The sequence below is a fragment of the Artemia sp. Qi Xiang Cuo genome, unplaced genomic scaffold (genome assembly GCF_049724085.1).
Source record: "Artemia sp. Qi Xiang Cuo unplaced genomic scaffold, ASM4972408v1 HiC_scaffold_3025, whole genome shotgun sequence".
In the NCBI taxonomy this organism is placed as follows: Eukaryota; Metazoa; Arthropoda; class Branchiopoda; order Anostraca; family Artemiidae; genus Artemia; species Artemia sp. Qi Xiang Cuo.
In genome coordinates, this window is record NW_028300420.1 from 1,040,004 (window position 1) to 1,057,078 (window position 17,075).

A 17,075-nucleotide genomic window follows, 5' to 3' on the forward strand; every position below is an offset into this window, starting at 1 on the left:
AGGCTTGTAGAATACAAGCTCACAAAATACACTGTAATATACTTTATCACAGGGAATACATAAAAAGGGTAAGGTTTGTTTAATTTTTAGCAAGGAAAATGAAATTACTTTGGTCTATTTATTTGGATTTGGACATTATGCGGCCAAATACTTTCTGGGGTTGTGTATATATGACTTTAGTTAGTGGGCGTCCAGACGCTGGATTCTGTCTCAGACTCTGTCCAAGTTTCCTGCTCAGAATGGTTAAAAGTCCAAGGTATTTTCAGAAATAGCAAATTCACAATCCTAGTTATCACCTAAATAGGTGTTTTCAGTTCTTAAAATGTTGCTCGATAGTTCCTATTTTCAGCTTTCAACCATTCTGAGCGGGAAACTTAGACAGAGTCTGAGACAGAATCCAGCGTCTGAACGCCCACTTAAACAATGGCCGAAATAAGCTGGAGTTGAGCTACATGATGATTTATTTGTCTGGGTTAATAGTTTCTCCTTGTGTTGTTTTTGCTCTGCGTTGTTGTGGGGAGTGGAGAGGGGTAATTTTTATATGTCTGTATTTAAAAGAAGGGTGGGTAACTGGAAAGATTTCAGAGCTAGTAGTAGAGTAGTAGTGGCCCACTTTCTAAAGTTGTGTTTTAGATGACCCTCCCCCTTCCTTGGACGGACGAAACTTTGCAAAAAATGCCAGTTTAATAATAATTGTAAAAAATACAAGGTTAAATTATGTTGGCTCAGCAGATTAGTGATTATTTTTTGTGTGGTGTTGAGCTACATGGAACATTGTGAAGAAGCAGTTCAGATACTATCTTCAGCTTTTTCCTTTTTCAGCTTTGCGGATTTATATAGAGTAAACCATAATTTTAATCTAAGTCAAAAATGTCCCAGCTGATTCCAAAATGTAAAGCATTCTAAACTTTTTCTTTTCCAAGGCAAAGAAGGGAAAGAAAACAGAGATAGAAATGGTATAAACCTTGCTGTTCCTCGACTAAGCGTTTGTGCAGATATTCAGAAAATAGACAGAAGTAAATTGGCGCAAACTGAAGTAAGTAAAAAGAGTCTTTAAATCCCTCACTATCTTTTAATCCTTTCCCCAACGCTGAAAAGCTTATCCCTATGATTTAGAATTTTCTAAGCCTGATTTTAATAACTATCTTGATTAATTTATAAGAGGATACCCTCCCGCTGCCCCCCCAAGAATTGATATCAAATTTCTCTAATGTAACTGCCACACCTATAAAGTTAAATATTCTTGAACTGGATTGTTTTGTACATTAATACTAGTAATGTAAGCCAATATATTTTGTTAATAATGGCAATTAAGTTTGATGTTTTGGTTCCAGTTTTATGCTAAAAATTTGTATTCAAATCTGATTTTATTCTAAAATGTTTATCCAGTTTTTTAACTTTCTGTTTCCCTCTTTTACTTTGCTATGACCATGAAACTCAAATGTAGCTCAATCAAATGTAGCTCAATCAAAAATCCAATATGAGTGCGCAAATAACTGGTACTAAATTTTAGTTTCATAATCGAAAGACGGAGGAAGATTTGCTAGGTGTTTTTCAGAAAAATTACCTACAGATTGTTTTGGGTACCCAACTGACTGACCGTATCTCAAAAAGTGAGCTGTTCGAAAAATATGGTTCAATCGCACTTTCTAGGGCTATAATGAGAGAAAGGATGAGATGGCTAGGATATGTTTTGCTTAAGAAGGATGAAAGATTGCCAAAGATTGTCCTTGTTGGCCAACCGTCTAGGGCCAAACGAAAAGAAGGTTGTCCCCGAATGGGGCGGGAGGATGGCGTAAGGAAATACTTAAGGGACATTTTCTTGTGAGTGTATAAAGAGAAGGACTTTGAATAGATTGGGGTGAAGGAGGAGTGTGCGTAGCTGTTCTGGTCTCAGGCAGCTTAGTGCTGCAGAAAGTTGTTAGTGGCAATAGCAGTAGTAAAGTAAAGAAGTCCAAGGATATGAAAAAGCCTTCAGCCTTAATCTTCTGCACAAAGCATCTCTTCTCCCACTCATAGTGGTTTGCTGGAAGTTCTTGAAGAGAAAGGGGTAGAGAATCTTACCCCGCTAAGTTTGTTAAAGATTAATTATGCTTCTATTCAACGTTGCAGCAAATCTCAGAGGGGTGATATGCTCTTGGGAACTGTTCTATGTGTCTCAAGCTTTTTTTTTAGAAAAATATTTTTATGTCGTCGGATTTGTTTACTTAGGATTTATTAGAGTGTTTATAAAACCACATTAAAAAAATAATTTTTTGTTTCTTTTTTTTATGATTGAGTGTCAGAGAAAAATATTAGAAGAACATTAGGTAGAGCGTATATCATACGAGTGCCAAAATTGAAACAAAGTGTTTTTTTTTCTCTTTTTGTTTCGCTTTTCCTCTGTTGTTTGCAGTGTCTACTGCTTGACGGTTTTTTCAATAAATAATAATAATTAAGAAAAGTCAAAAGATATCAAATACTTGAATTATGGTACCGTAATTTTGAACCATCCATGTGTGTTAAACCATTTTTTGATTTAATGTGGCTTTAATATGGCTTAAAAACTCGAATTTTTAGTATAACCTTCGTATTTTGATTTTTAACTCGATTTGTAGTATAACCGTGTGTTGTAGCACTCTGAGATTGATATATACAATAGACAATAATATTTAAATTTGTTTAAGAGATTAACATTTTATACACTTCTTTCTGTGTGGCTAACGCTTTGTACTATAGTTACTTTTTTAATGCGACAGTAATATCGTCGTATTTAGTATCACAAAAGTTTTAGAAAAGAATACTGTACAACCTGTATAATATTACAACCTATACAACCTGTACAATACTGTATAATATTACCGTCCTAGGAGTTTATAATAAAAGTTCATTTTGTCACTATCTTTTTTTTTCGGGGCATAGGTGGCACTATCGGGACGAATAAGCCATCGTGCGGCAGTATGATCTTTGAAACTGAGGATTTATATAAATATCTTTTCAGCAGTTCTAAATCGATTGCACTTCAGAGCGTTGACTTGACAGAATTTAAACCGTTTTTGCCCAAAATCATTGTTTTGGAACAAAAAAAATGGCAAAAATTGACCCCATGCTGTGGTGCAACCTCTTTTGTCACTTAAAAAGTACACTGAAAATTGTAAACTTTGTTTCAAATTGACATTTTCTCAATATTCTACGGCTACTGGTTCAATGCAAACACCCCTGGCGTAAAAAAACATATTATTATCAAGATTTTTTTTTTGAGTTTCAGCTTCAATTGACAGCATTCGCTTTTCAATGGTTTATTAAACTCATATCTTGGACAAGCTAAAATTTAACAATTTAAAAATATACCATGAATACATACTGACTATTTCAATTATATCAGGCCTGAATGTAGGTTCCCCACCAGTTAATCTTATCTTATCCACCCCTTCTTGGACAAATAACTCGGCGATCTTTAGAATTTCTTCTGTTGTTAGTAGTTTAGCTTTTGGAGTAAGATCCACGCCTTCTGCAGGCATACAATACTGACCTGCAAACAGAAATCAGTTAATTAAAGATAAATCTATTAATTAAGCATTAATTGTTAGCATAGAGTAGATAATCTGACAAAACAAAAACAAGTAGGATTATAAACCCAGACCCCCCCCCGCCCAGCGTACATGTTGAAAAATATACAAAACCTATAAGAATTTCTTCGGAAATTCCCGAAGCTTAAGCTTCAAACTAAGTGAGATGCTGGAAGAGTGTTCGTTAACACTTTCTCCGGATGGAGCACGTTTATTTGGGCACTTTTTTGAGGTGATTGCACATCGGATTTTTCAAATCGCCGCTATTGCGCCGAATTGCCACATTAAAAGAATCGGCGTAGACTATTTGTTTTCGTAGAATTTTGAAACAAAACATCGTAGATTTTCGTAGAATTTTATTTTCGGTTCATCCTTATAGAACCTGATTCATATACTTTCTGTCTCCTTTTAAAATAATTTCATTCTGGAGCTGTTAAGGATTAATCTATATTCTATCTAACCATGAAAAGTAGCAGTGCAGAACATAAGAGTGCCATGTTTTTGAGTACCATTATATGTACCTAGCAAATATCTTATGGCAATGTTTTATATAGTTTACTTATTTTAGAGTTTTATAGCATTATTACAAAATATATGAAAAATATGATATTACTTTATTTTCAGTTCACTGTTATAGAGTTTGACCCAGACACATTCCGACTCCTATTGAACTATCTTCACACTGGGTCTGTTCCATTGACCTGTTCAACCATCCCTGGCCTAATTTGTGCTGCTGAACATTATGACCTTCCAGATTTGCTACAAGCTTGCTTCCATCATGCTAAGCAGTTTCTAAGAATAGAAATAGTAAGTTAAAAACGTATAATACTTGAGTATGAATTATATCTGAATAAAGTATACACTATAAAGAAGTAAAAGAATTAGCTTGTGATAAAAACTAAGTGGTCCATCAGACAAGCATGCATAAAGCAATTAGAAGGAGGGGAAAAGTAAACGGCCAAGTTAATTATAAAGGGGGTAAGTTACCTTTGTATATATATATACATATATATATATATATATATATATATATATATATATATATATATATATATATATATATATATATATATATATATATATATATATATATATATATATATATATATATATATATATATATATATATATATATATATATATATATATATATATATATATATATATATATATATATATATATATATATATATATATAAAACTAAAACCAAACTGTAAATTCTTGGAGGATTCCCCCACCTCTTTGGAATAAAATCTATCTAATAATGGAGTGAGCAAAGAAAAGAGCATTCGAAATCTCAATTTAATTGATCGAGGTAATACTATGAAAAAAACCTGTATTAGCTTTGGGCTCATCTCCCAATCTCCGTGGGTGGGTACCTATCCTCAACTATCTTTAAAATAAGGAATGTACTAGTGTAGACTTTATTAGCCGGGCTAATTGGAGCCCCCGGATTTCTGAGGAAGGTTTATAGATGCTGACAAAAAAGATTGAGATTAGCTAATTCACTACCTATTAGTTACAAGTAAAAAATATACTGGAAGTGTATTGATAAAACATTAATAATAAACAAGAATATATTAAATGGAAAAATTAAATTTTTTGATATGATTTTCTGTTTTGGTAGTGAAAATTCCTTTCTTGGAATTATTTAGTTGATAGAAGAATTAAGTGTCTTAATCGGTATCGTATTTGTGTCTAGTAGATTTTGAAAAAAAACAAGTTGGAGCCTTTCAGAAGCCTTTCAGACAATGAAAAATATATCTAAACCCAAATGGAAGCAGAATTCCCGATAACAACTGTAGTTTATCAGATATAAGTTTATTTTGTTTTTTACTTTTTGCTTTTCGCTGTTTAGCGTTTTTTTCATTTCTTAATGTTATTTTCTTCGATTTTTTTTTTTTTTTTTTTTTTTTTTTTTTTTTTTTTTTTTTTTTTTTTACATTGACAAAGGCTTCCAAACGTGAAGCTGAAATCATTGGGTTTTTATTAGTACACATATATTTTCACTGCCTCAATTCATAGTTTTACTCAAATTCAAAGTTTAACTCAATGTATATTATATATTTTCATGACATTTTAATTATAAATGGAAAAGCAGTATATTCAAAGAAATTATGTAACATTTGATTGAGTCTTAACTTTGAACAATCCCATGGATATGAGCGAAATAATTGGGTAAAATCAATAGAATATAAAAACAAAAATAAGGAAAATAAAAATAGAATGAAAAATAAGGATAAATAAAATTAGTAAAGGAAGGATTAGAACAAAGAAAAGACAAAAAGTCCTTTTTGTTTTAATTTAAGGGTGATGCTAAGGGAAAAGGTGGTAAAATTCTTCATTGTGTTTTATTAAATTAACAACAACTATTCGGTAAAACTAGAGTCAGTTTTACGATAAACGGACTGGACCTCAACACATCTGGAATCGGGGTAGCGACTTGGTAATTTGGGTACCTAAGAAATTCAAAGGTGCATACAATCGGGGGTCCCCATTACTAATTTCGGTACTCAGTAAACTCGATAAAGTAGTATAGATAAGATGATAGTGCAGTCAATGGACACCGATAGGATTATTACAATTTAAAATAATTAATCAATAAAAAATTACTCTATTAATAACTCCGTCAGGACAGGGGATTTCTATCAGCATATTAATACATTTAACAATGTTGGACTAATAAATGTCAAGTTTTGATACGTACCGTCACGAAAGACTAAACACCGAGCCCCTCCCACCTATGACCACGGTATATGCTACAAGTGCAATGATAAAAGCTGTCTTGTTTTACAGGTATCTGTTATGCTTAATTTTTTTAGAAAAGTGCTATTGGTGATGAAAACTGTCAACTATTGTGATAATATCTTTGTTACTTATATGATAGAGCCTACGGCACAATTTGTTCATTCATTGACGCATTATAGAACCGGTTTTTTTCCCGTTAGTTTCTTTCAGTTTAGCGTTTGACAAGTCGAAGAGAAGTGACAGAATAGATGGAAAATATATAATTTGGGCTCCATATTTGCACATTAGGGTGTGTGTATGGGGGGGGGGGGTAAAGTATTTGGATAGTGGAAGTTAGAAAACAATTCTTGCTACATAATATGCAGAATAATTGTACCTACCACATTAGGCATGCAGACCCGCTATACTTTACCCTCCCCCTCCCACTAATTTGCAAACATATAGCCCAAATATGTTTCTTAAGTATTATATTTTTATCTTACTTCGGTATATTTCATCAAGATTGAGCGTCAGAGAAACATATTAGAATAATATTAGGTAGTGGGTATACCATACAAGTACCATATCTTTAATTTTCCAAAGATATTTTCTAATGTCTTTGTAGAAATTAATTCGTTTTGCAGTTTCAACACAATGCTAAAAGTCTGTCTGTTTTGCAGGTATGCGTCATGCTAACATCTTTAGAAAACTATTATTGGCGGTATACTTCAGCATCTGAACTCGTGAATATGATTCTCTCATTTATTGAGACTAGAGCTGGACAGGTGAGTAAAGTTAAAATCTATAGTAAATAATTAATAACTGAAAAATAGTCTAAATAATTAATAACACTATTGGAGGGGTAAGGTTCGGGTATCACCACTTACTGGTGCAAAAATGGTGCTATACCACGTACTAGAGGGGGAAAGCCCCTGGCAGTGCCAAATATTAGTGGGATGCCCGCGCTTACCCCAATGGTTCTGTCTCTATCGAGTATGTCAGTACCCAATTTACTATATACCCTGCCCTAGGGTACGATAACGTGATTGAGCGGTCACGAAGACCTTAAACGGGATGCTATGCTAAATAGAAACTCAAAAAAAAGTTATCAAGCACGCAATTTTTTGGGCCAAAGAAGGCCTAGATCCTTTAACGTTAATTTCAAAAATAATGCTTAAACTTCAGAGTTACAAAATCCAAAAAGCAAATTTAACTGTATTTTTTCATCAAACTCATACAGAGTTTAAAGTGTTTAGCACATAACATTGAGAGAATTGCCAGATGGAAGCACATGTTTCGGTTCTACTGCAATCAACTCTTCGCAGCACGAAGCCACTTGAGTGAATTCTTTATCGTTAATTAGGGTGTGATATCCACAAAGGGCTGCGCTCTTGAAGGTCACTCTTCAAAGTTGTTCAAAATTAAGTTACGACTCTTGGTAAGAAACTCATGAAATTCAACAAAACCCGGGACAGGCCTACCCTTTTATGCCCGGCTTATCCTCGTTGGGGTATTAGTCGTGGTGGTTTGATACCAACAAGAAAAATAAAAAGTTGGGAATAGTATCAGTTTGCATTGTCTGAGCTTAAAAGGTTAGAAGGGGATATATTCATATATAACATATTTTGAATCAACACATATCGAAGAATAGACATAAAGCTTTTTCTCTGGTATTGAAAATCAATGTAACTGGGCCGATTCTCATGGGTCATTCATCTTCCTCAAACCTATAAAGCAATTATCATAGAGTCTAATACTTTTGATGGTGGTCAATTTTTAAGAGGCTAATAAAAACAACGACAATTTTTCAGGTATTCTTAACGGAAATCTTTTTCCTCTCCAAGTCAATGGTACATACCGTGCTGTCTAGTCTAGCAGTTTCAATGTAACCGAAACTCGGAAATTTGAATATCGAAATTACCCGAAAGAACAGTCAGAACAGGTTACAATTTTTGAGGGGCTTGTATAAACTGCAGCAGTTTCTCAGGGATTTAATTTTAACTACTTCTTATACCTTTTCCAGTCCATGGAACAGATGATAATGACTTGAAATTTGGAAATAGCTAAAATATTGATATTTGAATATCGAATATACCCGAAACAAAAGAATAGAAACAAGTCAAAATATGTTGAATACCCGTTTTTAAGGGGGTTTTAAAAAAGTAATCTGCCTTTTAGGTGTTCAATTGTACCTCCTTCTTATCCCTTTCTGAATCTATGGTACAGATGATAATGGCTCGGAATTTGGATATACCCGAAATTAGAAAATTCGAAGCTATGGTGCAGTGGGGCAAACAAAAGGTCAGATCTCGACCTCAGAACATTTCTTCGAGATTGGACGCCAAAATGGAGTTCAGGTGCATAATGGAGAGATTGTCACGTGATTTGAGATTATACAGGATATCACCTCAAGACCTAATTAAGGTAGGGGCTTTGACTTATTATCCTGATTTATTAAATGCTTGTTGTTCAGAGCATTATGAATTTTGGTATTTTTACGAATCAAGCTACATTGCTTGGCAAATTAAATAATATTGCTTCGATAAAATGCATCCAAAAGGTGCACTAATTTTACCTATTTTAATATTTTAAATATTGACATGATATAGATATAGAACCCCCTTAAGATCCGATTCTGGTAGTAGTTATAATGGATAGTAGTAGTATCACCTCAAGATCAAATTAATGTAGCCGTTCTAATTTATTATCCTCGTTTAATAATTAATTTTGTTTAGAGTCTTAAAGAAATATATTTTTATGATTTAAGTAACGTTGTTTAACGAATTTACAAACTTTGCTCCAATATAACATTTCTAAAAGGTTAATATTTCCATTTGTTATTTTAATCTTCTAAATATAAAAATTGAGAGGATGTCCCGTAATTTAAATTTATGTGAGATATCTCTTCAAGATAACCGCTTTAATCTATTATTCTGGCTCAACTATTGCTTCTTGCTTTCTAATAGAACGTTTCTAAAAATGGCCCATTTTCCATTTAATCTCTCAAATATTGGAATTGAGAGATTGTCAAGTGATTCAAATTTGCGTATAGAGAATATCCGTTTAATCTTACTCTATATTTTAATTTATTATTCTGGTCTAGTAATTGATTGTTGTTTAGAGTCAAACAAAATTAGTACCATTGCTATACTCCGATTTGGTTAATGCAAAGGCTGCAGCCAAGTTTTGGCTGCAGATTTGGCATGAATGTGACAGGCCTAAAAGTGGTGCAGTCAATCAAATTCGCATTTTTACTAAGCTAAAATTTGCAAAAGAACTGTGTAGACATCGTAGGGCTTTATAACATGAAACTGTGTCGAAAATCATGGATAATCCTAATCTGATTTGGAATCTGCGTGCAAAGCCTGCTCAGTATATTAATCTAATTTCCAGTGCGATTGGTGAGAAAGCATGGGTTGATTATTTAGTGAGGAAGTTGCAGCCCCAGATGAGTCAAAAAACCAAATGTTTTATGAGCAACTAAGTCCCCTTCTTGCTAAAGAGTTAAATTATTTTGTTGTGAACAGTAGTCAAATCCCGGAAGTGTGTAAAAAATTAAAAAACAAATCGTCAAGTGGTAATGATAAAATATGTGCACATTATATATTGAATGGTAGTCCCCTTTTATTTGAACATCTTGCAATTGCTTACCAGATTATTATGACGCAGGGTGTTTTACCAGATTTATTTTGCTTAGGATCCATAACGCCTATACTGAAAAAAGGAAAACCAGCAACAGAACCTTCTTCTTATAGACCGATAACTATTTCTTCTTTTTTTGCAGGATTTTTAAATTGTTAATGAATTGAGGCATTAGGAAGTGTTTGAAGGTACCTCCCCAACAGGTTTGTTTACTGTCAGGAATGGGATGTACTCATACATTAAATATTGTAGCAACTGTTACGTTAGATACAAATATATATAATCAATGGCTTTTTCTTTGTAACTACGATATACGCTAAGCATATTACTTGGTAATACAACCACAGATAATACTAGAATTACGGAAAAATGGTGTTGACCAAGCTATTGTTCGATCTCTTTATGATCTATATGACCAAATAAATGTGTGTTTATGCATTCTTAATGCAGAGCCCACGATGAAAATCCCCGTAAAAAAAAGGTAGTAAACAGGGGACGATTTCTTCACCAAAGTTGTGTATGAATAGGATTTACGAGGCACCGTCCAAAGTCACTACAAGCTGTGTTCTAAGAGGACTAGATGTGACCCTAGGTGGTTTTGTGGATGACACCTTGAATTTTTCTCGGCAAACAACATCCCTAGAAAGTAATTTTAATATCCTGTCATCTCAGTATGGTGATCATGGCCTTAGTTTTAATGTGTCAAAATTGGAAGCAATGTTGTTTAACTGGAATAAGTCTTCTCTACCTCACATTCAACTAGGATCCCAGTCTGTCGAGCCTGTGGAGTTACTATTATACTTGAGACTGCCCATCGGTAAAACACTGTCATCTACCTGTTTGCTAATCATCACACATATAGAGCGTAAAATTAGAACTGCGTATGGGGCCCCAATTTCTTCGAAGATAAATCTTAATAGGTTTTCACTGGCTAGAATTTATAATTCTGTCACGGTGCCACATATGTTATATATAACACCATTTTGGAAACTTCTGTGTAAAGAAGATAAATTTAAAATCCGTTGAATTTTCTTCAGATATTTGAAGATTCTGCTCTAAGTTCCACTGAGAAAGAGTAATTCGTACCTGATTCGGCGATACGCAGTAACTGATCCACTTTCTGCAGTTAATCAGTTGCTTGACAAGTATTGTGCTAAGTTGGAGGGTAGCAGTCATCCTTTGCTACCTCTACTCTCGTCACTTTGATTGATGTGTATGTGTGTTTTCTTTGTGTGTACCATCAAGTGTTTGTTTTGTTTTCTTTTCTAGTGTTTTTTCCATCCATTTCTGTGTTTATGATGGGTGTACAAATAAATTAATTAATTAATTAACAGCAGAGCACTTTGAAAAGGTTTTCTTTCACTATTTTTAATAATTCATTTTCCAGTTGGATGATTTATAAGGTGAGGGGAGGCATGCCTGGTGCTTGAAAGAGAAGGAGGCCTTAAGTCCAAACGTATGCTCTTTTCTACATGCTTCTGTGCAGTAGAATTATCCACCATGTGGAGGTAGAATTTTCGAGTATAATAGAATTCATTACGGGGAACTTTCTCTATTAAGGGGAAAGTATTTTGATGGTGGTAACTTGGAGTTCCCGGGGATCCTGAAAGCGACTGTAAAAAGGACAATCAAGCAGTTATGTAAATATGTAAATGAAGCGTTGACTTCAATGAGTGAAACTTAATATTTATGTTATTTTTCTTGTGGAGTGTAATTAAGAATACTGTTCTGCATGGCCTGTTTTTTTTTTTGGCTTATAATAAATTATTATTATTATTATTATACAATTCATTAAGCTTCCTCAATATTGAGAGTATTAATCAAAATCGGAAGCCCCCCCAAAAAAACTAGAACTTGGAATTGGGCGGAGTTATTGTTGTAAACCAGTTTACGTAGTTTATGCGTTATATGTGTTATATGTGAATAATGTGTTTTCTATCACACTTTAATTATCCCTACACTCCCCTACTGATTCTCCCTTTGAGGAGGATCAGTTATTTGTTGTGGGATATTTGTTAACTGATAAAATAGCTTAATGAGATTAAATAAAAAAAAAAGTTTTTTTCAACTGGATGTAAGAAGCAACCTCAAAATTTAAAACTAACAAAAACCATTACGTATTGGCCCTCCTCAATACCTCGCTCTTCACGCTAAAGTTCTTTAGTGTTAAAAAAAACTTCTTGTTGTTCTAATTAAACGGCCCTTGTGTTTCAGGAGTAGTTCTTAAAGAATCGGGACAAAAAGTCAAATTTTAGCGCAAAGAGTGAGGTATTAAAGAGGGGAAAACTCCGGTCATATATGTAATGATTTTTGTTCGTTTTAAGTTTCTGTGTCGCTCCTTACTTTCAGTTAAAAGAACTTGTCTTTTTTTAATTTAATTTCCGATTGTTTTTTAAGTAATGCCAGGGAATCCAGCTCCCCCTTCATGGAAAATTCCTTCCCCACCCCCACGGAAAATCACTCCATGGAAATTTCCTCGCACGTAAAATACCCCCGTCCAGGAAAATTCCCCCCATACAATTCCATTCTCGCTGAAAGTTCCCCCAGGAAATTTTCTTGCGGACGATTCCGGCTGAGAAATTTTTCCTAGCACACTTTCATTTGAAAAATACTTTTTCTAAAAATTTTTCAAATCATAGTGGAAATAGATCTATTTGTGAAAAATGGGTCCCGAAAATCCCCCTCCCCCTCCCCCTAGAAGAAAGTTGCTCCCGCAGAAAATTTGCCCTGGAGAATTTATCCCGCGGAAAACTACCCCATGGAGAATTTCTCCTGTGGAAAATCCCTAAAACGGAAAGATCCACTAAAGAATTCCAAACCGGTGAACATTTCTCCAAAACAATTACCCTTAACGTCTCCACATGTAAAATTGATTAGGCAAAGAAAAAGTAAGACAAATAAAAATAATTTCTTATAGGAATTCTGGAGAATTCTTCCAGCGTAAAGTTTTCCCTGGAAAGCCCCCCCCCCCCAGAAAATTCCCTACCAACGTAAAATTTTCCTCGTCAAATATTCCTTCAGCAGAAAATTCCCCCCCCCCCAAAAAAAAAAGTCTTTATGTTTCCCAATAACAAATACTATACGTAAGCAATGAGCAAATTTCATGACATACATTTTCTACAGGTGCTATGCGGGGTCAAGTTACATCCCCAAAGGCATAGTTACTAGACCTTTCACCTATGCTGAACAAAATGGCTATATTAAAATTTTGATCGGCCGACCTTTGGGGATAGGGGCGTGGTGGTGGGGCTAGTTGCCCTTCAACGATTCGGTCACTTAAAAAGGGCATTAGAACTTATAATTTACGTTCGAATGAGTTAATTCCCTTTCATTTCCTCTCCTGATATTCTAGGGCTATTGATTATCACACCTGGGATAAACAAAAAAACAAAACAAAAACTAATAAAAACACATCCGTGATCTCTCTTCTGGCAAAAAATATAAAATTTCACATTTTAGCAGATGGGAACTTGAGACTTCCACGGCAGGGTTCTCCAATACGCTGAATCTGATTGTGTGATTTAAGATTTCTTTATTAATATTCCTTGACTTTTAGGGGGTGTTTCCCCCTTTTTCGAAAATCTAGCGAATTTTCTCAGGCTCGTTGCTTTTGATGGGTAACTCCACTGTAAATTTAATTTATATTATCTATTATTTATATACTGTGGGTAACACTAAACTTAATGAATCTTATATATTTGAATCAGCATAATAATCCAATTCTCTTGACGTATCTATTGATATCATAATTCGATATTCTAGAGTTTCGGTTACTATTGAAACGCATCGCTCCTTACATAGAGTTCGTTACCACAAACTGCTTGAACATTATCTATTGTTAGTGGTTAGATTTTGAGTGAGTGGCTTGTTTTCTGAGTCGTTCTTTTTTACTATTTTTTATTTTTTGTATTTTAATTTTTTATGTTAATATGTGTTTTAACCGTGTTAGGTTTTTAAAATTCTTCCAATTTGGAGTTTTTTTTAAATTTGATCCCCACGTGTTTTTTAGTCTTTTTATTTTTATCTGTTTAGAAGAACAGAGCTTCTGGCTATGACGAAGTATTTTTTCGTGTTCTTCTGTGATACTAAATAGTTATTAAAGCTTTCCAGGCCACGAATATAATTTATAAAAAGTAATTTTTGTGATAAAGTCTGCTTCCATGATGCCAAATAATGAGGAAAGTAGATCTAGTCTATTTGATATTTGCGTTCATTTATGACAGAGCTTTTAATTATTTTTAAGTCAATTCTTAACTTCAATATGAGATAGTAATATTTAACGCAGTAAATAGGTTATAGATTTCTTCATATCGAATTTTACCATTATTTACCATTATAGAATTTTTACCATTAGTATGTAATAAGATAAACGGAATTGTTTCTAACAATGTATTTTGTTATTAATATCCGTTGAATAATTTTTCTCATGGGAAACAATTAATCTTTCTTTCTGCCTCTCATTGCAGTTTCATCTTCAATAGCCAAAAGAACTCAAGTGCTTACAGTTCAAATCCGTAAATTAAGTATTTTTTCTAATTTTCTATATATTCTGTCTACTAAATAATTTTTCAATTACGCTTGAAATCCGTCTGCAATAAAAAATGACCTGTTACCCTCTCAGCGTTAATATCGACCCCTTAGCCCAAATAGATTCCATCAAATAAAGAAAATTTTACGGATAATTGCCCCCCTCCTCATTGTACTTAGATCTTAAAAAAGTATGAATACTTGGAAAATTTGGCCTAAAAATCTCTTTTTGAGGTTTGAGGGTCGCCCTCCTCTCTCTCGCAGAATCTTCCACTGAAATAAATTTTAATGTTTTACTTTATATATTTTCGGTAGTTCTCCCTCATTCTGTTCAGATTTTAAAGAAGCACGAATAGTTGACCCCCTCTCCTCTCTCGCAGAATTATCACCCTGAAATAATTTTTTTTTATTTTTTCCTTTATGTATTTTAGGTAGTTCTACCCAGCAAAGCTATAAAAAATGAAAGAATTTTAGAGACCCTGATGTTTCAAGCCAACTCTGGTATGTATCGAGTTCAAGATGCATATTTGGAAGCATGCCAGCAAAGGCTTCAGAAGCAAGACTCCAGATTTTCAGAATGGGACTCGTTTGATCATGGGACTTGAGATTTGGTGGAGCTCCTAATCTGAATTGCTCTCGAGTGGACCTAAATGATGTCAATTTTCTAAGTTTGTCAACGCGAAATTCAAAGTTGCCTTGTGCCCCCTCACCCCGCACAAGATTTCTTGAAAGATTTGATTTGGTAGAGGGCAAAGACAAGCCTTGAGACACAGCAGGGTAGGCCCACCAAAACTATAGCCTTCAGAATACTCATGTAACGAAAAAAAGAGGCTGTTGTACTGCTCTAAAATGTATACTTGTTACTATTTTATTATTGTAGTCTGTTTTGGCTGAACATAATCAGATAACAAACAATCGTAAAATAAATGTGAAAAAGAAACATTTGATCATGGGACTTGAGATTCAGCTGAGCTTCGAATTAAGTTAGAGTTCGAATTGTTTTTGAGTGGACCAAAAGGGTGACATCTTCGTGCGTTTCCACAGATTCAGTATTCTAAAAGGCTGTCAAGAAGCCATTTTGGCAACTTGCCATTTTGGATAGTCCGAGCACCGATACGACATCTATAATATTAAGAGTTTCAAATTTTGAGTTTAATATGAAAGTATTCTAGTGATTTATGTTATTAATTCATTTTATTTCTCAGTTGCTTGTATATAATTTGTCTTAAAGTTATAGGAATTCAATTTTTGGAAGGGTTGTAATCATTAACAGTATATTTTATTTTAATATGAGAATGTTAATTGTGCAAAATAAAATAAAACTCTCTGTTTTATGCTCTGCTTTCTCCTTGTTTTTACCCCCAACGATTGTTCCTCTTCGACATCTGAATATTAAGATCTACCATGTAAAAATAAGAAGAAGAAGAACTACCTTAACATAAAGACAGTAAGTATTGCGCCGAATGGGGAGGAGGAATTGGGTATTCGACTCTCTGTAAGATCAATAATAATACAATTTAGAAAAAAGGGTAGAATTCTGAAAATTCTAAAAGACATTTTTTCCTTTTTTTTCATTTTAAAACTGTTACTCAGACATTTTTGAAGGCTAGCCCCCACCCCCTGAAAGAAAAATTGCGAACAGTCTTTGCAGTAAACTATATCATGTGATCTAAATTTTTCATATTTTGGAGAGAAATCCAATAACTTTGTTCATTTAATTCCTTTTTGCTTGTCCCATTTTTATTTTATTTTTTTTGGGGGGGGAGGAGCTATTCTGCTTGCTCCTTGGGTATAACAACCCTGTGTACTTTATGGCTCGAATACTTTATTTAAATTCTGATTTTCTGCGATTTTGTGGCCTCCCCGCGAATGTTCCTGCGATCACCACCAAGCTATACACATGAATGTAAAAAATTTTAATAATATCAATATCATCCAATTTCATCAATATCATCAATAATTAATAATAATATCATCCAATCTCTATCGCCTTTTTTATTTTTTAAGGGTACCAGTATTGACAATCTATCTCCCCAAGTTTAGATGTCTTTAAATTTCCTACGGACAGAAATTTAGCAAGCAAAATTAATTGAATTGAAAGAAATTATTATTTTCTAATAATTAATTTTATAACTAATTAATAATAATTATTATTATAATATTAGTACTATATATAATTATAATTATATATAATAACGTATAATAATAATTGTTATTATTTATAACAATTATAAAAGAATAATAATTAGCAATAAATAATTGATTTTAATTAATAATAATCTTATTAATTAATTAGAACCTAATTAATTACATTAGTAAACAGTTTCCCCAGTTTAGATTTTGAAGAAAACCAAAAGACTTATTTTAGTTTTTACGAACTTTTTTCCATATAAAAGCTATTAAAACGAGGGTGGAGGAAATTTCAACTTGTTTATAGCTTTAACTATGGTCTTTTTTACCGGGTTTTGAGGTACCCATATATTTTTCTAACATTATTTTTTTTTTGTCATTAATCTAAAATGTATTTAAAATAGGTTTTCCTTTTTTTCTGTATTTATCTGAACAATTTGTATCGATAGCTGGCTGTGAAAAGAATCTCTTTCATGTTACTTGGATTCATCTTATTTATC

At 33.4% G+C, this 17,075-nt stretch overlaps 1 protein-coding gene across 1 annotated transcript in view; it reads left to right on the forward strand.

Annotated features, from left to right (window-relative positions):
* Nucleotides 1–16,521, forward strand: part of LOC148938687 (uncharacterized) — a 45,063-nt gene extending 28,542 nt beyond the window's left edge. Inside the window, exons 5-9 of the mRNA XM_089107615.1 lie at nt 924–1,036; nt 4,173–4,355; nt 6,957–7,061; nt 8,455–8,700; nt 14,877–16,521. Of these exons, the coding sequence (XP_088963741.1) occupies nt 924–1,036; nt 4,173–4,355; nt 6,957–7,061; nt 8,455–8,700; nt 14,877–15,050 (821 nt within the window). The 3' untranslated portion in view covers nt 15,051–16,521. The remainder of the gene's footprint in view (nt 1–923; nt 1,037–4,172; nt 4,356–6,956; nt 7,062–8,454; nt 8,701–14,876) is intronic.
* Nucleotides 16,522–17,075: the final 554 nt, after the last annotated feature.